Below are 23,432 nucleotides of genomic sequence, written 5' to 3' on the forward strand. Positions count from 1 at the left end.
CAGTATGGAAGCCTGATTAAAATATATATATATATATATATATATATATATATATATATATATATATATATATATATATATATATAAATAAAGAGACTGATAAAAAAAACTAATTATAATTTTATATATATATATATATATATATATATATATATATATATATATATATATATATATATATATATATATATATATATATATATAAAGAAGACTGATTTAAAAAAGAAAAGAAGCAGCCTGATTTATTTATTTAATTTGTTTCTGTGTAATATATTTGGACTTATTTAATGTGTGACAAAAATACTCAACCTTAGTATATGAATTTCTTATTTTCCAGATAAATCATATAGACATATAGTTTTAAACGTGTGACGAGAGTATAAAACAGGAAGCAGATTTCTCGTGAATTCAAACGTCATCACGTAAACATGTCGTAAAGAAATCTAAGTCTTTGGAGTTTTTAACCAAACTGATGCGATGTCTGTAAAACCACTGGTCCAGATCGGTGCTGCTAATTACGCTCGTTTAGCACTCCGTCATCGTTCGTCTCTTCCGTGTAGACGTTTCTGAAAAACGGAATCTCTTTTTTGCGCAGAGCAGATGGGCTGTCGAACTCCACCACCTTCCCAGCATGCATCACCAGAACTCTGTCAGAGTCCATGATTGTATTGAGTCTGTTGGATGGGAGAGAGAGAGAGAGAGAGAGAGAGAGAGAGAGAGAGAGAGAGAGAGAGGCACAAGGGTGAGGTCACTGTAATTCAAGGGTTCTTTTACAAATAAACATCTCCACATGTATAGATTCTCCCCAAAAAACAAAAACAAACAAACAAACAAACATATAGCCACAAACAGCGATCTGCGGGGTCCAAGCACCCTTTGCAAACAGTATGGCCAGTTCCCCAGTTCTTACCAATAAAGGGACCACAGATGAACATGATGAACTTGTGATTATAACTCAGTGCTAACTATTAGAAATGCCTGCTGAAAGCTCATTTTTTGGCCATGTTTTTGAAGTAACCCAGCCATCACTAGAAATCCACTTACTTTTATCACGACGACACAGTACACTAAATTTGAGCTCTTAAATTTGAGATTTAAGTTTCCTGAGGAACATCTATCTGAACTAGGAACTGCCCCCTATGAATGGCCACACCCCCCCTTAGCAACCCACCTCAGAATTTTACTGTGTATCCGTTTCAGTTAAAAAAAAAAAAAATTAAGGTAATTATTTGCTACAGACTAAGCTCCAATAAAAACTTTAGTTAGAAAGTCTCAAACAGTCAATAAATTGAATTAAATATAATGTTGTGTTACTTTTATACTTCTGTACCTTTTCGAATCTAACATCTAACATCTGGATGGATATGGACACACGTCTCTCATTATCACAGACACCGATCAGCCATAACATTAAAACCACTGACGGGTGAAGTGAATAACATTGATTATCGCATTACAATGGCAAATGTCAAGGGGTGGGATCAATTCGTCAGCAGGTGAACAGTCAGTTCTCGAAGTTGAAGTGTTGGAAGCAGGAAAAATGGGCAAGTGTAAGGATCTGAGCGACTTTGGCAAGGGTTAAACTGTGATGTCTAGATGACTGGGTCAGAGTGTCTCCAAAATGGCAGGTCTTGTGAGGTGTTCCCGATATACCGTGGTTAGTACCTACAAAAAGTGGTCCAAGGAAGGACAACTGGTGAACCGGCGACAGGGTCACGGGCACCCAAGGCTCATTGATGTGTGCGCGAAGCAAAGACTAGCTCGTCTGGTCCGATCCCACAGAAGAGCTACTGTAGCACACATTGCTGAAAATGTTATTACTGGCTATGATAAAAAAAAAAGGGTCAGAACACACAGTGCATCATAGCTTGCTGCGTAACCACAGACCAGTCAGAGGGCCCATGCTGACCCATGTCCACCGCCGAACGCTCCTACAATGGGCACATGAGCATCAGAACTGGACCATGGGGCAATGGAAGAAGGTGGTCTGGTCCGATCAATCACATGTTCTTTTACATCATGTGGACAGCAAACTGCAGGACTTAAAGGATCTTCTACAAACATCTTGGTGCCAGATAAAACAGCACATCTTCAGAGTGGAGGTCTTGTGGAGTCCATGCTTTGACAGCTCAGAGGTCTTTTGGTGGCCCAAGAGGGACCAACACAATAGTAGGCAGATGGATTTTAATGTTATGGCTCAATGTCGTAAGTGGTGAGGACAGTACGAAACGAGTAAATGAAGGGGCTCTTGTGCGTCACAGCAGAACAGCTTTCACTCAAGAGATTGAGAGATTTGAGATCAAATCCCAGCGATGCCAGAGCCACCCGTGGCCAAGACTCCAAGACGTTACTTGTGTCTTTTCGAGTAGCAGTTTGAAAAACCTCCAGCGGCTGGTTTCATGTGTGGAAGTGCATGCTGGTCCTCACCCTAACCTTGACGGTAGCTGTTGAACTGGGAAACGACTTAAATATGGCGAAAATGGTGTCAAAAAGAGAAAAAAAAATGTGACAAAACAACCCAATAACATAGACGAGAATAAATGATAAAAGCAGGAGTAATATATAATCTTTTATTTATTTATTTTAGAAAATTATTTATTTATTTATTATATACTTAATTTTCTTTTACTTTTCCCACTCTGTAACACATTTTTGTACTCCGCTATATGTTAACTCTATCATTTTTAACTAAGACTTTGCAGATTTTGGAGATTCCACCTACATGGTGCTTATTCAAACAGAAAATAAATATGGCCCTTACCTATGGGCAATGGTGAGCACGGTCTTGTGCTTAAATCTTTCTCGGATAGTCTTCTGTAGAAGCATGTCAGTCTTGTGATCTACGCTGGCCGTAGCTTCATCGATACATAAAACCTACAAAGAAGACACCCAAATGTTACCCTGTTATAGTCAGATCGGCCTGCTTAATGAAAAAACCCAAGAAACGATCTGAGCACGCGCGTACATTGGCGTCAGTCAGAAGAGCCCGAGCAAGACACAGCAGCTGCCTTTGGCCAACTGAAAGAGACTTTCCTCTCTCTCCCACTGCAGCCTCTAACCCTCCTGATAAATAAGGGGGGGACAAAGATGAGAAGAAAATGTTTTTCTGTGCACTCTTATAAACTTATTCGTGCACATACAGTAAATTACCAATATATGACTCACTCGCTGGCACATACCTATTCTTCGAACTACATCTCCTAGGTGACATTGCTCCAAAGCGTCTAGTAGCTGATGTTCTAGGTGACGCCCACAGGGGTCAAGGTTCTCCCTCACAGAGCTAGAGAATAAAAAGGGATCCTGGGGGATGATGGCCAGCTTGGACCTACAAAGGACATCACATGTTTGCGAGTTATACGGGGTGAATAAAAAACAATGTTAGCACTTATTGGAGACATTTTTCTTTATAGTATTGTCGTCGTTTTTCTTTTGGAGAAACGGCACTTAGGTGACATTTTACAGTCTGTAATTAGTAACATAACCTCGTGTTATAATGTTAAGTATTTCCACTGTTAACATTTTTTGATCACCTGGTATTTAATAATGTTTCAATATTTCATCTTGAATGAATTCCAGTCAAATGCTCAAAAAGCGTCATCATACAGACTACATTGCACTGCTCACCTAAGCTGAGAGAGCCCGACTTGACTGATGTCCTCCCCGTCCAGCAGAATGCATCCCTGCTTCAGTTCCACCATACGAAACAGTGCCAGGAACAGAGTAGACTTCCCTGAGCCAGTGCGTCCAACGATCCCGACCCTCTCACCTGGCATCACCAGAAAACTGACGCCATCCAGAGCATTGGGCAACCCAGGCCGATACGCCAAAACCGCTGCGTCGAACTCTACTCGACCGTGCTCGGGCCAGGAAGCTGGAAGCTAGTTGAAAAGTTGCACAGTTAGGGTTACGCAAGTATATTTTGTGCATTATAAATACAACACAACTCTCCCCTGTTCTATGTGGATTTGAGCGGGATTGGTTCTCTCACCTCTGCTTTGCCATGCTGTGGTTCCAGAGGAATGGAGGTGGAATACTCCTCGGTACGCTCCACACTCACCAGCTGCATCTCAGTCTGGGCGAAGCTGAAGATCAATCCTGACAGCAGGTTAGTGATGGATAGAGCATAGGACAGAGCCAGACCCACCATACCTAGCCCAAACAAACACACAGCAACTTTAGCTTTAAAGGAGACCTATTATGCACCTTTGTTTTGTTTTTGTTTTTTTTTTTACACGAGATGTAATATAAGTCTCGGGTGTCCCCAGAACGTGTCTGTGAAGTTTCAGCTCAAAATACCCCATGGATCATTCATTTCCAGAAGAGGGATGTGCCTTTACAGCTCGTGCTTCGGATACTACGGCAACAACAAATCAGCAGAACCGGTATGACTGACACCGTAAATACCGGTGTTCAGCCCAATATGTAGGAATTATACAGACAGGAAGCGTTTTCGGGTTAAAAATAAAAACGACGACATAACTCTGGTCTCTGTGAATACATTCAGAGACGACGGTAACTTTAGCCACATTAGCCGTGGAATTTGCTAACAAGCAATGAAGCTGGATATGAAGCTGGATCACGAACAGTTGGTATTGATCCATGCTTGAGAATCAACTTTTCAGCAAATCCCGCTGTGTATTGACCCTCGTTCACAAAGCAGTCCGGTGTAAAATGAGTCGCACAAATATATACACGAATGTAGCTATTTCTTGGGACACATTTCCTTCAAAAATAAACCCTCTCCACTACGTCTTCAGTGGCTCTGATGCCGGGAGTACATGAAGACTGTTTATGTTCATTCTTACAGCCAACAACAGAAGACTTACTAAGCTTACGAAGCGGAGATAGTCTTCTTATCACTGTAGCTGCTCCAGCATGGAGAACATGGCGGACTGTGTGCAGCTCACTCAGGGGAGGAGCTATGCTAATAGTACAAGGCCCGTCACCAGTCATGGGCAGGGCCTGATCCAATGTGCCGTCACGTTGCGTAGAAAATCCAAAGGACTCATTTTGAGACTGTTTATGATTTATGTGGAACATAAAAAAAGGAGTGGGTGGATTTTTAGCATTCTAGGGTGGTTGTACACACTGCTGACACATTTATGCTCAAAAACCATGTAAAAGTGAATTTTGCATAAAGCCCAAAGTATACTTCCGGTTTAATTCTTTTTTTTTTTTTTTTTTTTTTACACGTATGCATAGCCTTTCAAAGTATACTCCATTTGACATGTAAGCGTACACAGGCACTACCTCTCATGGCCTACAAGATTCAGTACAGAGCAGTAACTATCTTGAGAATCAACGGCCCGGGGTCACTGTTGCCACCTTGTGGAACAACTAAGTAGTGCAAAAAGAAGTAAACGCGCATGTGCGACCTGTTAGAAAAATCTGGCAGCGTACTGTACGCTGTTCCTAGCGTGAAGCATCCGTTGGGATTAATAGGTCCCCTTTAAGTACCAGCTCAAACGAAAACAATGTGAAGCTGAAGCTTAAATGATTTCGCACTTGTGTACGGTTTGTAAAGTACTTTAAATGTCTATATTACTCTCAAAGGCTTCCTAACATTGTGAACTCATCATGATTTCCCTGTTCGTAGCATAAGCTCAATAAATAACGCTTTCCCACTGCAGGAGGCTTCAGGCTTCTTTGTCACATGACTTGAGAGGCTGCTGACAGAACGAGTGTTTATAGCTGCTATAATGGAAGCAATAACAGGAACGAACTTGTTTATTGGTTGTTCCACAAGAGTAAACATTAAACGTTAAAAAAAGGATGATAAAAAATGATTAGGATCATGTAAGAAATTACAGACTGCCTCTAAACAGATGGAAAACGCTCATCCCTGAAAAAGTCTGAAGTATCAACGGGACAATACACCCTTGGATAATTCGGTCTCAGCAATGTGTGTATAACAACACCTAAAGTGACATTCACACAGTTACAGCATGGGAGCGGCAGTGGGACATCAAGAACCATCCCTGAACAAAGGGTTACGTGCCCGTCATTTTCATCCACAAAGACGTCTCTCTAGACAATCCTATCAGCTCACCGTTTGGGGGGTCAACACCTGTAACGACATCAGTACTGTGAGAACGGAAAGCGATCACATCAAACTAGAGATGCACCGATACTAAATTTCTCAGACGATTATTCAGAGCGGTATCTATCGGTAACCGATTTTTCAGAGTGATATCGGCCGATACCAATAACCGATTATTCAGAGCGATATCGGCCGATACCGGTAACCCATTATTCAGAGCGATATCGGCCGATACCGATAACCCATTATTCAGAGCGATATCGGCCGATACCAATAACCCATTATTCAGAGCGATATCGGCCGATACGATAACCCATTATTCAGAGCGATATCGGCCGATACCGATAACCCATTATTCAGAGCGATATCGGCCGATACCGGTAACCGATTATTCAGAGTGATATCAGCCGATAACCGATTATTCAGACTGATAACGGCCAACACCGATTACTCAGACTGATAACAGCCGACACCGATTATTCAGAGCGATATCAGCCGATACCGGTAACCGATTATTCAGAGCGATATCGGCCGATACCGATAACCGATTATTCAGAGTGATATCTACCGATAACCGATTATTCAGAGTGATATCGGCCGATACCGATAGCCGATTATTCAGAGTGATATCTACCGATAGCCGATTATTCAGAGTGATATCGGCCGATACCGATAACCGATTATTCAGAGCGATATCGGCCGATACCAATAACTGATTATTCAGAGTGATATCGGCCGATACCGATAACTCAGAGTGATATCTACCGATAACCGATTATTCAGAATGATATCTACCGATAACCGATTATTCAGAGTGATATCTACCGATAACCGATTATTCAGAGTGATATCTACCGATAACCGATTATTCAGAGTGATATCTACCGATAACCGATTATTCAGAGTGATATCTACCGATAACCGATTATTCAGAGTGATATCGGCCGACAACCGATTATTCAGACTGATAACGGCCGACACCGATTATTCAGACTGATAACAGCCGACACCGATTATTCAGAGTGATATCGGCCAATACCGATAACCGGTTATTTAGAGTGATATCTACTGATAACCAATTATTCAGAGTGATACCTTCTGATAACCGATTATTCAGAGTGATATCTACCGATAACCGATTATTCAGAGTGATATCTACCGATAACCGATTATTCAGAGTGATATCTACCGATAACCGATTATTCAGAGTGATATCGGCCGATACCGATAGCCGATTATTCAGAGTGATATCTATTGATAACCGGTTATTCAGAGTGATATCGGCCGATACCGATAGCCGATTATTCAGAGTGATATCTATTGATAACCGGTTATTCAGAGTGATATCGGCCGATACCGATAACCGATTATTCAGAGTGATATCGGCCGATACCGATAGCCGATTATTCAGAGTGATATCGGCCGATACTGATAACCCATTATTCAGAGTGATATCGGCCGATACCGGTAACCGATTATTCAGAGTGATATCGGCCGATACCAATAACTGATTACTCAAGAGTGATATCTACCGATGACCGATTATTCAGAGTGATAACGGCCGATACCGGTTATTCAGAGTGATATCTATTGATAACCAATTATTCAAAGTGATATCTATTGATACCCGATTATTCATAGTGATATCGGCCGATGCCGATAACCGATTATTCAGAGTGATATCGGCCAATACCGACTGCCAATAATTTAGAGTGATATCGGGCGATACGATAACCGGTTATTCAGAGTGATATCGGCCAATACCGACTGCCGATTATTCAGTGATATCTACCAATAACCGATTATTCAGAGTGATAATGGCCGATACCGACAACCGATTATTCAGAGTGATCTCTATTGATAACCGATTATTCAGAGTGATATCTATTGATAACCGATTATTCAGAGTGATATCTATTGATAACCGATTATTCAGAGTGATATCGGCCAATACCTATAGCCGATTATTCAAAGTGGTATCTATTGATAACCGATTATTCAGAGTGATATCTACCGATAACCCATTATTCAGAGTGATATCGGCGGATACCGATAAACGATAGTTCTGCCTTTTATACGAATAATAATTCTTTCCACAATTCTGAAAGAAATACAAATAAAAACTCTCTCTCTATTCTATTCTCTCCATTTCAGCAAGTTGTTTGACAGTAACTGGTCTCATAAACATTAACACATGACTCTAATTAACATGAACACATGAAGTCAATTCTGAAGATTAAAGTAAGATTATTAACTTATTGAATGTTATTAATTCAGATGAACATTGACTGAAGTGTAAAAATCCTCCTGTTAGTCTCACATTCACTCTCCACTAACACAAGCGTTTCTACTTCATCACTGACATCAAACTGGTCGTATATAATATCAACTTTTTATATATTAACATTAACTGGATATGAAATATACTACTCTATAAATATATTTTTCTGTGCAAAATATACTTTTTTGTCAACTCATCTTTATATAAATCCTTCAGCGGTGTACTGGAGCTTTAATTCAGCGCAGGCACAATAAATGTAGACTCGAGGCTGAAAAATTATTTAAAATTTAATCGGTGCAGAGATTACAAACTGCACTTTTGTCGTCATTCCACACAAGAGACATCATCTTTACACACAGCACGAATTCCAGGTGTTTTTCCGCCCTCTTTTGATTGACAGGATACAATCGACCCTCATCATCGGATGTTTTTAAACTCTCGTCCGATGGCCTGTAGCATGAAAAATCGCCTTTATCGGCCGATACATCGGTGCATCTCTACATCAAACGCTATCCTTAATTTACGTCTAGAGTGAAACTTCATCTACATGACGTACAGAAAACCTGGATTGAAATACAGTATAAAATCCCTGTGCTGAACCTGAGTGTACTTTGTCACCGTGCTGCAAGAAAGTTCTTTATCTTTGAGATCTTCCACATCCTCGTCATTTTTTCTGACAATTATGATGCTTCACACTGGGCCCAATCAATCAGCAGTTCATTTGCACCGGAACATGCAGGAACGACGTCCGGCACCACTCAAATTCGGAAAGTGCCGGCGTTTCTGGAAAGGGCTGATGTAGATCAGGCAGCTTTTTTAAAAAAAATGTATCAAATCATTCCGAAAACACGATCGGCTCATTTCCATGACGACTAACTGATAACTAGTCATCATAAACTAGCGTCATCAGTCGCGTGTGCTCGCATTAGGGTGTAACGTGGTGACAAAAAGGCTGCTAATCTCACCAATTCAGAACGAAGTAAGCTGAAGAGACGGTCTAAAGGACACTGAACATCCATAGATGAGCAGAGAAAATTGTGACGCTTTGGGGGAACAGACTTGAAATATCATGACCGCATTGTGGAGTATTATGGATAATTTTTTATGGATGGATTTCTTTTCATTGATATTGGGTTCTCTTCCACCCCACCCACATTGTTATATTCTAAAGGGCATGATGGTCTTTTGTAAGACTTATTGTTCAGAGCTAAAGGTTTGTTGTGAGGTTCAGCGCATACTGTGAAGCTTAACACATAACTATGTGTGCAATGTGCAGCTCTTTTGTCCTGTCCTCCCACGGCATCGCTGAAATGTTATAATTAGCACTAGCTCAATGACGGCATTCGACACTATTGTATTAACTGAAGCGCTCGGAGCACGGTCGTGTCGATATTTCACTGGACCTTTCACTCTCCCTTGGTGTTTTGCTACCTCGTGTTTTACAAATTAAGCACTTCCCATAAATACGCGTCATCGTCACATGCGTTGCTTCAGTTGCTTCTAGTATTTAGAGCAGGGTCAGACAGAAGGACACACACTAAGTCTCCTTTAGTGAACTAGTTCAACAGACAGACTTCATGTTAAAACCATAATGAACTTTCTTTTACTTTCACACTATCCGTCGTTACCCAGATGAGGACGGGTTCCCTTCCGAGTCTGCTTCCTCTCAAGGTTTCCTCCTCATATCATCTTAGGGAGTTTTTCCTCGCCACCGGCTCGCTCATTAGGGATAAATTCACACATTTAAAATCTCTATCTTGTGTTTATATGTTTCTGTAAAGCTGCTTTGAGACAACGTCCATTGTTAAAAGCGCTATACAAATAGAATAGAATTGAATTGAATAGAAGGGCATGGTGTCATTGGGTAGACATTGTCTTATGATTGAAATTTTCTGAAATATCCTCATATGTAAGCTCATGTTAGGCGTCTATCTAGCATTAGTAGTGAAATATTAGGAACATTTACAGTATGACTATGACCTCTAAATACTGTCAGAACTCCTGTTAGAGTATCTCAAATAGCCAGCTGGCTAATTTACATTTTATGTATGAACTTTTATTCATATGACTTGCATTCCCGAAATCCTATAAGGATGGCTGGCTGCCTAGTATTACCAGTGAAGTTTATGAGGAGTTGTGAATACGAAGTAAGCGTGAGGAAAGCAGACGACCAACCTGGATCAACGGATCCGCTCTGGTGCTGGATCACAGCGATCACGCTAATTCCGGTCACTACGGTGACGCCAATCATCTGCAGCCGAATGTCTAGCCACTGCATGGCAGCGTTACTGATGAACACACAGCGCTGGTTCTGATCCAACCTCCTCTCATTCTCCTCCTCAAACCTGCATGGTTATGAATTGAGTGTGAACAGTTAAGTCTAGGATTATGAAATGAAGATTTCAAGAGGAAACACAGAGGCGGCATTGACAGACACGGGCTCTATACCTGGCAGTGTGTCCACTGGCCCGCACTGTTGTCAGGCCACTGAGGGTTTCGGAGAAGTGTGAATAGACTGGAGAAAGCGTGAGGCTGCACAAGCGTTTGAGCTCACGGGAGGAGTGCCGATAAAACCTCTGAGTTTGGTAGTACAGCACCCCTAGTGGAACTAGAGGGAGCAGCACCCAGGGCAGCCCATAGCTCATCACCACCAACATTCCCAACAGCCCAAAGACATTGGCTAGAAGGATGTTGAGGACGAACGGTAGCGAGTCATCTATGCTATAGATGTCTGAGGAGAAGCGATTTAGGACTCGGCCCAGAGGAGTGGTGTCAAAGAATGTCACCGTCATCTGGAATTAAGAATGAAACATAGCAATATTAGCTGGATGAGAGATGAACAAAGGAAATAAGATCATTCTAGAAATGTATCTTTTTTTTAAAAATGTATTTACAACTTACTGTCACGTAAGCTCTAGTCGGCATTATGAACACCTTTGAATACTTTAAAAATCCTGTCATCCTCACATTCTCTCACATTAACTGTTAACATTATGAACATTTATGGACCAGTCAGGTTAATTCATAGAGCTAGCTGGCTAATGTTATAAATATGACAGAAATTATTAGGTAGCTGGCTAATGCTAGCTCTGAATATTATGAACATTTATTATGTCATATAGCTGGCTAGCTAACATTAGCAATGAAATTTATGAACATTCAGGAATGATATCAGAAACCCTGTCAGGTTGCTGGCTAAGACAATCTGTAAAACAATTCTATATGCTAATTAATTCCTTTTGCTTACTTGAATATGTCCATATATGGGCATACAGTGCGTACTTGAATATGTCTATAGATGGGCATATAGTGCGTACTTGAATATGTCTATATATGGGCATATAATATATTGATCCTATTTAAAAATTACTGTATGACATTGCAAACACTTTCATCTATGACCCTAATACATCTTCACCTGAAATTCGGCATAACGGTCCGACATTCGGAAATATTTGCATAATCTTGTTTTATTTGTTCTCTGTTATTAAAAAAACATTTTTTTTTTTTTTTACAGATTACCTTAAGCACACTATCCAGCAGTCTTCTATGGATGACCGTGGCAGCGTGGATTGCTCCGTAAGCAAACAGGAAGGCACGAGCAGCGGTGAAGACGGTATTGGCTACAGCTAGAGAACCGTACACAGTCATGTAGAACTTCAGCTCTGAGCTCATATTGCCAAACGAGTCTCTGACTGGTAAAGGAAACCTTGAATGAAATGTTTCAGAAAAAAAAAAATTCTCAACAAGGGCAGCAATTTAACTGTTAGCTCTGTATTACAAAATACAGAAGAATTCTGAAGGTTTATTTTTTTTTTATCCTAACTTACGCCAGTGTGCCTGCAGAGAGAAGCACTAGGGCAGAGAGAGGACTTGCTGTCAGAGACACCAGTTCAGACCCATTAGCTTTTAAGTTGGAGATCCAGTGAGAGAGCCACCAATCAGACACATTCTTAGAGCCTGCGGTAAAGGTAAGGTCATTAGTATACTGGTATTAATTACAGGAGTAATTACAGCACAGTCTAACTAGATGCTAAAATGCTGTTCTCTGTCATTCATACCTTGCATGAAGAGCAGGGACAAAAGTACACACACGGCCATACACCCGCCCACTGCTTTCCAATAGGACTTATAGACTGTCCAGGCGAGTCCACCCATCTGCTTCTGCTCCTCCCCTATGGTGCGAAGCCCTTCCTCGGAATCTGTCTCATTGGTCAGCTCTTCGTCTTGTTCAGCGCCATCTAATTAAAGTATTTATTAGCAAAACAAAATCTCAGCTCTGACTGGGTTAAAACTTTACGATGAGAAACAGGTAATGAAATACAATAATCACCTTTCTCCTTCACTTTGCTCTCATTCGTGCTACCCATACGTACATCTTTCACCAGAGATAAGACCTCCTGTGGTGTTCCTTTACAAAGCAAACCAGACCATCAAGAACATCAGAACGGATCCAACATTTCAAACATTTGTGTGTTTTTCTAGGCTCAGGCAACACATCTGTAAATGACATGCACACGTCTATATACTATTGTGTATATACTATATACTGTAAACACTAGAGTAACGAATAATATTGGTTATATTGATGATACCTGTTTTTACAACTGTCCCATTGTCCATCAGCACTACTACATCGGCTTTCTCCACAAACTCTATTCTGTGAGTGCAAAGGACTCTGGTCTTGCTCCTGAGCATTCCCAAAATGCATTTCTCCATGAGATGATGAGCCACGTCAGCATCAACTGCTGCTAAAGGATCATCCAGCAGATAGATGTCCTTGTCCTGTCACAGAACACAACACGGTCTATCAGGTTAAAGCTCTACTTTTTGTACAATATTTCCGGATTCGTTTCCATGTTTTCGTGAGAGCTTTTACCATGTAAACGGCTCGGGCTAGAGCGAGTCGACTTTTCTGCCCTCCGCTGAGTGTCACTCCATTCTCTCCTACTTCTGTCTGATCCCCATTTGGCAAAACCTGCAGAACATTCAGCGTGTAACAGTTAAAACGTCGTCGGATTCATTTTCTGACTCTGTATAAGATCCACATCCAAGGATTTATTCTAGATCGATTAGCAAAACAACCAGCCAATCCTGGGACATTTCTACACTTCTCTGAATCATTATCTGGTTTGGTTTCACAGGTTTCAGCTCCACTGGTGAACCATTTTCCCCAGCTGAAATAACTGAAAATACAGAAATGGGCTTACATCAAGGTCTGCAGTTAGGGCACAAGCCTCGAGCACAGCTTGATAGAAGCCACTGTCAAAGTCCTTTCCAAACAGGATGTTATCACGCACGGTTGCATGCTGGATCCACGGCTCCTGGGCAACCAAGCCGAAGCCCTGCTCTCTGCCCTGGACGTGCACAATCCCTCCAACTCTGCAGAGTTATTTTTAAATAAATAGAAATGTTTATATGAAGCTTTTTTTTTTTACCATAAATGTATCATCTATTTATTAGTATGTGAGGATGAGCGTTTTTGGGTGCCTGGATTTAAAATGATTTGAATATAAACGGCACCATTAAATGATACCTGTTCAGCTCTCCGGTAATGCCAGCTAACAGTGAGCTTTTTCCACAGCCAACTTTGCCAACCACAACAAATAGAGAGCCCTGAAATTTTCACAAGAAATATGACTTAAAAGAGGGCAACTGTAACAAGGAGCAAATCTGTAACAGGATAATGTCCGATAATAATTCTTTGCCCTTGATAGGCTTGTCATGTGCTTTCCTTTCCACAGTGGCACACACCTTCTTGACACTTAAGTTGAGATTATGGAGGTACAGGCTTTGTGTCGGAGATGCGTCATCGACCTCAGAGTTAGACTGTGGATCTGGCTTCTTCCATGAGAAATCGGCTTGGGTCAACTGAATGGCAGTTAGAGGGTCATCAGGAGATACTGCGTGAAACATTTAACATTTAAATGAACCGTTTAAACCAAACAAAACTGTCATTCGCATTTTATACAGGACTACGTTACTCTCGTTTGAGTGAGTCCCTTGGACTGGCGGTTGCCTGATACACTGTTACTCCTGTGGCTCATCTCGCCTTATGGGCCTGCCTGATTCATCCTGATGCCTTACTTCTGCTTGGAGCTTTCTGCACTTATGACTCAACGTATGCTGCTGTGGTCTCTAAAGATGAACACCCTAAAGATGTCCCCAAAACAGTTCATGACCCTGCGTCACTCTCGTTTCAGTGCATGGACTCGCCTGCAGACTTGTACCTGCTGTAATCAGAAAGACTTCCCTGTGCTCACCCCAGACTTGTTTACATAATATTAATATCGTCATACTGAACAGCGTTTTCGACGCACTGTTTTTACTGCCTGCACTCTTCTACAGACGTATAATGCAATAACGAGTTGCAATCCTACTATTCGGCTGGGTTCCGCCTTTTGAGTCGTCCTAAAGTTTCCTCAAGGGCGGTTTTCCTTTCCGTTGTCCCTATAGTGGCTTGTTCAATAGGGATGTAAATCTACAGTACATCCAGGTTTCCATAAAGCTGCTTTGTAAAAATGCCTGCTCTCGTCAATTAAAGCTTCGTTGAATATCTGTCGAAATCTCTGACTAGACCTTAAATTACTTTCAGGGGAAGGTTTACTCGTCACTGCTGGACTTTCTGTGCTCTTTAGTGAACTGGACCCAGCGTTCTGTAAAGCTGCTTTGATTTTTATTCAAAAGACAATTCTACCGATGTCTGTTTTTTTTTTTTTTTTTGTATAAACTGCTAGAAATATAATTGAATTGAGTGATGATCAGTGGTTATAAGCAGCGGTATCTGTTGGAAATCATGGCTTGGATAGACAGCCAACTTCTGACTATTTCCATGTTTGTTCCTTTAGGCCGTAGAGAACTACCTCCGGAATAATTTTACTACCTTGGCTGTAGTATGCACTGAAGTCTTGATCGTGCAGACTGAGGAAGAGCTGAATGCGGTCCAGAGATACTTTGGCTTCCAGTGTGCCGTTAAGAACCCAGGGGAAGGCATTGAGTGGAAGAATGAGCATGCCCACTAGAGCCAGAGTAGTGAAAACCTACAAGCAAAACAAGTAAGCAATTTCAGTGCCGGAATCAGTGGGTTTTGTTCTGGTGTGCCCCGAATCCAAAACATCACGAGTCCCTCTTGCCTATGCTCTTATAGAAAATGTCCGAAACGTCATATTCACAGAAAGTGAGTACACCCCTCACATTTTTGTAAATATTTGATGATATCTTTTCATGTGACAACACTGAAGAAATGACACTTTGCTACAATGTAAAGTAGTGAGTGTACAGCTTGTGTAACAGTGTAAATTTGCTGTCACCTGGTTGTCACCACACACGCTTGACACCATCTGAACCAAATAAGTTTATCTTGGTCTCGTCAGACCACAGGACATGGTTCCAGTAATCCATGTCCTTAGTCTGCTTGTCTTCAGCAAACTGTTTGCGGGTTTTCTTGTGCATCATCTTTAGAAGAGGCTTCCTTCTGGGACGACAGCCATGCAGACCAATTTGATGCAGTGTGCGGCGTATGGTCTGAGCACTGACAGGCTGACCCCCCACCCCTTCAACCTCTGCAGCAATGCTGGCAGCACTCATACGTCTATTTCCCAAACATAACCTCTGGATATGACGCTGAGCACGTGCACTCAACTTCTTTGGTCGACCATGGTGAGGCCTGTTCTGAGTGGAACTTGTCCTGTTAAACCGCTGTAAGGTCTTGGCCACCGTGCTGCAGCTCAGTGTCAGGGTCTTGGCAATCTTCTTATAGCCTAGGCCATCTTTATGTAGAGCAACAATTCTTTTTTTCAGATCCTCAGAGAGTTCTTTGCCATGAGGTGCCATGTTGAACGTCCAGTGACCAGTATGAGGGAGTGTGAGAGCGATGACACCAAATTTAACACACCTGCTCCCCATTCACACCTGAGACCTTGTAACACTAACAAGTCACATGACACCGGGGAGGGAAAATGGCTAATTGGGCCCAGTTTGGACATTTTCACTTAGGGGTGTACTCACTTTTGTTGGCAGCGGTTTAGACATTAATGGCTGTGTGTTGAGTTATTTTGAGGGGACAGCAAATTTACACTGTTACACAAGCTGTACACTCACTACTTTACATTGTAGCACAGTGTCATTTCTTCAGTGTTGTCACATGAAAAGATATCATCAGATATTTACAAAAATGTGAGGGGTGTACTCACTTTTGTGAGATAGTGTGTGTGTATTATACACACACACACACACACATATATACAGGTGCATCTCAAAAAATGAATATCATGGAAAAATTAGTTTTTTTACGTAATTTAATTCAAAAATTAGAACTTTCATATATTTCATTACACAAAGTTAAATATTTCAAGCCTTTCTTTTGTTTTAATCTCGATGATTACAGCTTACAAATAAAAAATCCAGTATCTCAAAATATTAGAATAAAGAATTTATAATACAGAAATGTCGACTTTCTGAAAAGCTGTAAACCGTAATCATCGAGATTAAAACAAAAAAAAAGCTTGAAATATTTCACTTTATGTGCAATGAATCTAGAATATAAGAATACATTGCTCACCTTCGCTGCAGTAAGACTGTTTCCAAGCAGCACGTACGTGATGAAGGTGAGGATCGAGATAACGACAGGAAGAGCTGCCCAGGTGTACACGCACACTGCGTCCAGATACTTCAGGGCCTTCAGGTGACTCAGCTCTTTTTTGCGACTCTGAGTTATCTTCTCTGCAATGTGCTGCTCCCAGTTATAAAACTTGAGAACTCGGATTCCAAACAGGACTTCAGTCATTAGCTTTAAAAAGGGAAACAGAGCGCACGGGTCAAACAACTGGCATCATTTCCAACTGAAGCGGATCCTTGGACAACCGGGTGTTAATTCATTGATAAAGATCATTTTGTTAAGGTCTGAAGTATTTGTTTATATAAGATTAATATCGTTTGCGTAACTGGCGATTACAGAAATAGAGAGAGATTGAACGCGCCCATATTTATTGCACTGAAATACATAATGTTTTGCAGTTTCAGGCATTTGTATATTGAACAATTTCTTTATAATGATCAGACACAACTAAATCGAAAATTGGACATTTAAATATACAGAAACTGCGCAAAAATCCAAAAACAATAAAACAAATATACAGTACTGTGCAAAAAAATAAATTAATTAAATTAAATACAAGGCCTGTCAGTAGAAACAAGCAAATTTTAGATATGCAAAACTTTAATTGAAAAAAAAAAAAAAAAGAAAGAAAGAATGAAACAGAAGCACGTTGAGAGCCAAGCAGATGATTGGCTTATAAAACCACATGACTGTGTACCTAAAAGGCAAAGGGTAAAGGTCCCACCAAATCTTGACCTGATTTAGTTTAACAGTTTTCTGCTCTTCTTAAAACCGTTTCATTTCATAAGAATCTTCGGCATTATAGAATTTCTTTACAGTCGTGTTTACCGTCGCACAACGCGGTACGATAACCCAACTACGTCGAAAATACAACTGAACTGAATTTCAAATAAAGACTGAGAACAATATGAAAACTTGCACTGCATGTAACAGGTAACCTCAAGAGTAAACAAGAACAGTGATGCATTCCTACCTTCACTCTGCTGTCCTTGTGCGTCAGCATGTGTTTATTGTTCTCCAGGATGCGGGATGCCAGAACCTTATTGAGTGGCACGAGCAGGAAAGCCACACCCAGACCTCCCAGGAAGGCGACGCCCATCTGCAGGTAAAGCAGGTAGAGGGCCAGGATGAACTGGAAAGGAAGACTCCAAACTTCATGGAAGCTGTTGAAAAAATTGACCAGTCGGTCTGTGTCCGTGCTCATGTAGTTGACCACCTCGCCCGTAGTGAAACGTGCCAGCGCCGAGCTGCTGACCCGCAGAGCTTTAGAATAGATAGTGGACACCACGGCGGCCCGAGCCTCCAGGGCCACCTTCGACACTTGGAAAACAAAGACGTTGCGGAGGAACGCTGCTAAGAAAGTGCTCGAGAAGAGTCCGACAGCACACCACACGCCTCTGCTCAGTGGCGCCCCCTCAGTCTCCATGAACCCCACTAGCCAGCTGAGGAGTAGCGGTCCTGCAAAGGCTAGCAAGCTGGCCATCAGCTTCAGCACACCAAGGAGGTAGTAGCGTGGTCCAAACGCCTTGTGTAGCACCCTGAAGAGTCTCACGTCATGGTGGCTCATTTCCTCCGAGAGCGCCTCAGGCTGGATCTCACTGTACAACCCATCCTGCTGGTTCCCTTCAAGTGTCCTCGGCACTCTGTTATTCAGACACCGTACCCAACACTGACCGAAGCGTTGAGTGACAGCTTTGGTCCGTAGCCTTTGGGGAAGTTGTAAAACATCACAGGGTCTCTCGAGCTCTCCGCGTTGACCTCGCCTCAGCTGAACATTCAACCACAAGTAGAGAAACCTAGACAGGCAGCTGCAGCCGTCCTCGGCCACCATTTCACCTCCAGCAGGCTCTGGGACAATAAGAGGAGCCCCATCGTCCGTGTTTACAAGCAGAGACTCCCTTTGCGACGTGTAACAAGGAAAGATAAAGGCCAGCAAGTACAAAAAGATCAGGGCTGACCTGGTAACAGACAAGACAAATCTTCCGAGCTGCAAGAGGTGCTCGTTACTGAGATGACTGCCATCCTGAATGTAAGCGATAAGGGTAAACACTATGTTCGGAACAGGAAGAATAGCCAGGATCAGAAAAAATGGTGGCCCTCGAGTCCTTCTGTAGACAGATCTTTGCAAGGACAAAATGGCCCCAAGGTGGACCAGCCATGCGATGACACCGCATCCATCAGCCAAGATGTTCATGTAAACGTCCCGTTGGTGGAGCACGAGCACAAATCCCAAATCCGTAATAAAAACGAAAACCAGCAGCAGTGCAGCGACAGACCTGAAGATCCAGCCAACAGAACGCGAGCGCAGAGGGACACCGAGTCTGCAAAAACATCGATAATGAACGTTTAGCACACGGAGTACAAAATACGCACACCAGAATATTAACCATTATCACAATATTCCTTCGTTGAACTTAAGTAACCACTTTATCCTGGAGAGGCTCGCATTGAACCTTGACTCCCGGGAAGGCGGGGTGTGAGGCAGGAGCACACCCTGGACATCCCAGAAGCCTGAAACACGCACATGAGTACTCTGTGTTCTGTTACATGATCTTGGACATTTCCAGACACATGGAAGATGCAAAGCGCAGGTTAGAAGGTAGTAACCGTCTCTTCCAAAATAAAGACCAGCTAGCAGTTGACGTGAGTTAGAGAGCTGATGTAACTATCCAACATGTTTTTTCTGTGCATGTTTTCTCTGTGTGGGTTTCCTCCGGGTTCGTCAGTTTCCTCCCATCAACCAAAAACGTGCAGGTAGGTAGAATCTCTAGACTAAATTACCTCTAGGTGTGAGCGAGCGTGTGAATTTGTGTGTGCATGGTTCCCTGTGACGGACTGGTATCCTATCCAGGGTGTATTCCTGCCTCCTGCCCAGTGTTCCCAGGATAGGCTCCGGATCCACCTCGGCCCTGGTGGAAACCTTAAATGAATTAATACCGGTTAAATCTTTAACTATGAGATATTACTGGTTCATCGGTTTGTTTTAATACACTATTTGGTCAAAAACTATTTTGTGGACCCCTGGCCATCACACCATTCCAGATTTAGTCCCCCTCTTTGCTGTTATTATAACCCCCACTCTTCTGGGAAGGCTTTCCACTCAATTTTGGAGTGTGGCTGTGGGGATTTGCGCTCCTTCAGCTACAAGAGCATTAGTGAGACCAGGATTGGACTGATATTGGGTGAGAAGGACTGTCATTTTAATTCATCCCAAAGATGTTCAGTGGGGTTGAGGTCAGGGCTCTGTGCAGGACACTTAAGTTGTTCCAGTCCAACCTCAGCAAATCAGATATTCATGGACCTCTCTGGGCCTCGACAACAGGCCAAATAGTGTATATTGCAACACATATCATAACTGCAGTGTGTAAAACTCACTGTCACTCAAAGAGTAATGTAAACAGTAATGTCATTAATGTCCATGGTTAATGAGTCTTTATTGGTCACGTATACATTACAGCACAGTGAAATTCTTTTCTTCGCATACCCCAGCATGTTAGGAAGTTGGGGTCAGAGATGATACAGCGCCCCCTGGAGCAGAGAGGGTTAAGGGTCTTGCTCAATGGGCTTGAACCCCCGACCATCCAATCAGTAACCCAGTGCCTTAACCGCTAAGCCATCACCGCCCCATTGTTATTTACAATTAACACATAAAAAAATGCTAAATAATGAATCCATATCAGAACAGGGGTTAATGCATCGTATGACTTCAATTAATACAAAACACAATAAATCATGGTGCATGACAAAAACCCTACAAAAATGAACCAGTCAATTACAATCTAATCATAATGTAAACAATGTTTTGCAACGCGACATACAGACGCCTTCATGCAGTTCTACATTTAAACATGAATCATATTCAGTTGCAGCATTCTGGATCGATCATCCATCTTACCTCGGCACACTCAGATAACAGGCACTGAGCACTGCGGTAACAGCATGCACGAGAGCTCCACAGATGATGTGGTTAAAGCAGGGACTGAGGGTGCCATTCTGCCACACAGGAAATGGCCAGTCCTCCTCGGTGCCGCATAGTTCTGATATGATGCTGGAAGGCCTTGAGCTGTCTAACGGTCCCTCCATTGCTCTGGATGTCTGAATCACAGTCAGGACATGACGTCTGAGCCAAGGTTGACTTTATGATTATCGTGCCACAGTACAGACACACACACACACTGCTGAATAGAAACACAAAGTACAGTATTCTGTTATTTCTACTGCACTCTATTCGTACAACAACGGAAGATGCTAACCAAATATCCTTATATTTATATAACTATGGCAGAAAAATAAAAGTATTTTTATTCTATGATAATAGGGACTGTCCTAGTAGTTGTTCACCAAGATCAAGTTCGATCAGTTTCAGTTCAGTTACAGATCCATGAAACACTCATCGGCATCTTTATGAGGACGTCTTGCTTGTTTTTATTAGGAATTCTGCTTCTCCGTGCAATTATCCAATCCGATACTTATCCCCCCCCCCCCACACTGTATATCGAGTTTCAGTTAATGTTCACATGAACCATCAGAATGGGAATCGCAATGATTTTGACCGTGGCACGATTGTTGGTGCCAGATGGGCTTGTTTGAATATTTCAGAGACTGCTGATCTTCGGGGAATTTCACACACAAGAGTCTGTAGAGTGAGGGCAGAAGTGCATTGTTGATGAGAGAGGTCAGAGGGAAATGAAAACTGGTTTCAGCTGACAGGAAGACTAGGGTAAATCAAATAACCACTCAACTGTGGTGAGCAGAAGAGCATCTCGGGATGCAGAACATGTCAAATCTTGAGGCAGACGGCCTACGAGAGCAGAAGACCACATCGGATTGCAATTCTGGCAGCCAAGAGCAGGGGACAGTGGGCTCTGGCTCACCAAAAGTGGAAAGAATAGACCTCGTCCGATGAATCTTGATTGTGCAGACGGTAGAGTGAGATGTTGGCATCAATAACATGAATCCACAGATCTAACCTGCCTTGTGTCACCGATCCAGCCTGGTGGAGGTGCTCTAATGGTGCGGGGAATGTTTTCTTCAGCCCTTTAATATCGGCTGCGCATCGTTTGAACGCCGCAGCCTCTCTTGCATATCGTCGCTGACCATACTCATTCCTTTATGGCCAGAACGTCCCTGTTTTACAACATTAAACTACTCCAGCATGATAACGCACCATGTCACAAAGCCCGGAAGCTGTTTCAAACCGGTTCCACAAACGTGACAATGAGTTCGGTGTACTTCGGTGGCCTTCCCAGTCCCCAGATCTGAATCCAACACATCATCAAGTTTCTAATATAGATATAAATTTGGGACGGGATGAATGTGCAATCATTCGGACCACAAGCTCAATGGAATGTCTCCGAAAAACTATTTGAGAACAAACGGACGGTTCTACCCAGTATCAGTATGGTGTTCCTAAATAATAAAGTGGTTGGTAATTAATCATGTACAATTGTGTGTGTTATATTGGAATATTTGCCAGTTAGCTTCGTTACTAGGTCACACAGGTCACCGGTTAAACCATTAGAAGTCTTTATACTGTGAGGAACCATTTAATAAACTTCATTATGAATCCTATGAACCCTTACAAACCCAAAAACTATGTTTTTTCTGCAGTCTCGCACAGCTAATAATAAAGCTGGGTCAAAAAAAGCCTCAGCAGACACAGTGTGAACGTTAACGACCCTACTTCTCAAAGGAAATAACAGGGGCACTATTTTCTCGGATGGATATTTTCTCTTAGGAGTTCAAAAACGGATCACTTACAGGTTAGGGTCAATCAATCCGCAGATCATTGAGTTATCAGGCACTAGAACCAGATGACATGGCTAACCAGCTGCTGTACATTTTAAACTGCACTTGTTATGTAATGACTCCAGGATAAATCAGCTGCATGTGTCGCTGCGTTACTTAAAGAACCACCGGAAAGTTTAAATGCGTTTCATTTGACTTAGTTGCAGCGTGTACCTGCTGTACTGTATAGCCGGTGTGCAGTAAACACTAATGCGGAAGTGAGAAACGTACATATCAGCCTGTCATAATAAAAGTCCTGAGCTAAGAATGAAAGCAAATTTCAAAAATATTCATCACTCTTAACTTTTACATACATACACACACACATATATATATATATATACACACACGTACACATTTATATATACACAGATATATATACACACACATATATAATGTGTATATATAATGTATATATATATATATATATATATATATATATATATATATATATATATATATATATATATATATATGTATGTATGTGTGTGTGTATATATATATATATATATATATATATATATATATATATATATATATATATATATATATATGTGTGTATGTGTGTATATATATATATATATATATATATATATATATATATACACACACACACACACACACACACATACATACATATAAATATATATATATATATATATATATACACACACACACACACACATACACATACACCCCCTCATCTA

General features: G+C 41.7%; 1 protein-coding gene across 2 annotated transcripts; it reads right to left on the minus strand.

Moving 5' to 3' along the window:
• Positions 1-235: 235 nt before the first annotated feature.
• Positions 236-22,972, minus strand: abcc10 (ATP-binding cassette, sub-family C (CFTR/MRP), member 10). 2 transcript variants are annotated; one of them, XM_053635513.1, is made up of 22 exons: positions 22,699-22,972; positions 20,834-21,033; positions 17,912-19,259; positions 16,882-17,109; positions 15,205-15,361; positions 14,076-14,224; positions 13,858-13,937; positions 13,532-13,703; positions 13,201-13,299; positions 12,917-13,106; positions 12,655-12,732; positions 12,383-12,562; positions 12,152-12,281; positions 11,844-12,030; positions 10,770-11,113; positions 10,497-10,666; positions 3,989-4,149; positions 3,625-3,878; positions 3,180-3,325; positions 2,966-3,063; positions 2,762-2,874; positions 236-674 (listed from the first exon to the last, which is right to left on the minus strand). In XM_053635513.1, exons 2-22 carry the CDS (start codon positions 21,019-21,021, stop codon positions 512-514), a joined length of 4,635 nt encoding a protein of 1,544 aa, XP_053491488.1. In that variant the 5' UTR covers positions 21,022-21,033; positions 22,699-22,972; the 3' UTR covers positions 236-511. The 2 variants fall into 2 exon arrangements, with proteins under 2 accessions (XP_053491488.1, XP_053491486.1); XM_053635511.1 differs by having other exon boundaries at positions 20,834-21,116.
• Positions 22,973-23,432: the final 460 nt, after the last annotated feature.

This window comes from Ictalurus furcatus, chromosome 10, assembly GCF_023375685.1.
Source record: "Ictalurus furcatus strain D&B chromosome 10, Billie_1.0, whole genome shotgun sequence".
Classification (NCBI taxonomy): Eukaryota; Metazoa; Chordata; class Actinopteri; order Siluriformes; family Ictaluridae; genus Ictalurus; species Ictalurus furcatus.

Excerpts from the sequence above, each read along its gene's own strand:
- abcc10 (XM_053635513.1), bottom strand. The coding sequence starts at position 21,021 with ATGGAGGGACCGTTAGACAGCTCAAGGCCTTCCAGCATCATATCAGAA. Across the intron at positions 19,260-20,833 it reads TGTTATCTGAGTGTGCCGAG|ACTCGGTGTCCCTCTGCGCT; the intron begins GTAAGATGGATG and ends ATGTTTTTGCAG. Across the intron at positions 10,667-10,769 it reads GCCAGTGGACACACTGCCAG|GTTTGAGGAGGAGAATGAGA; the intron begins GTATAGAGCCCG and ends ATAACCATGCAG.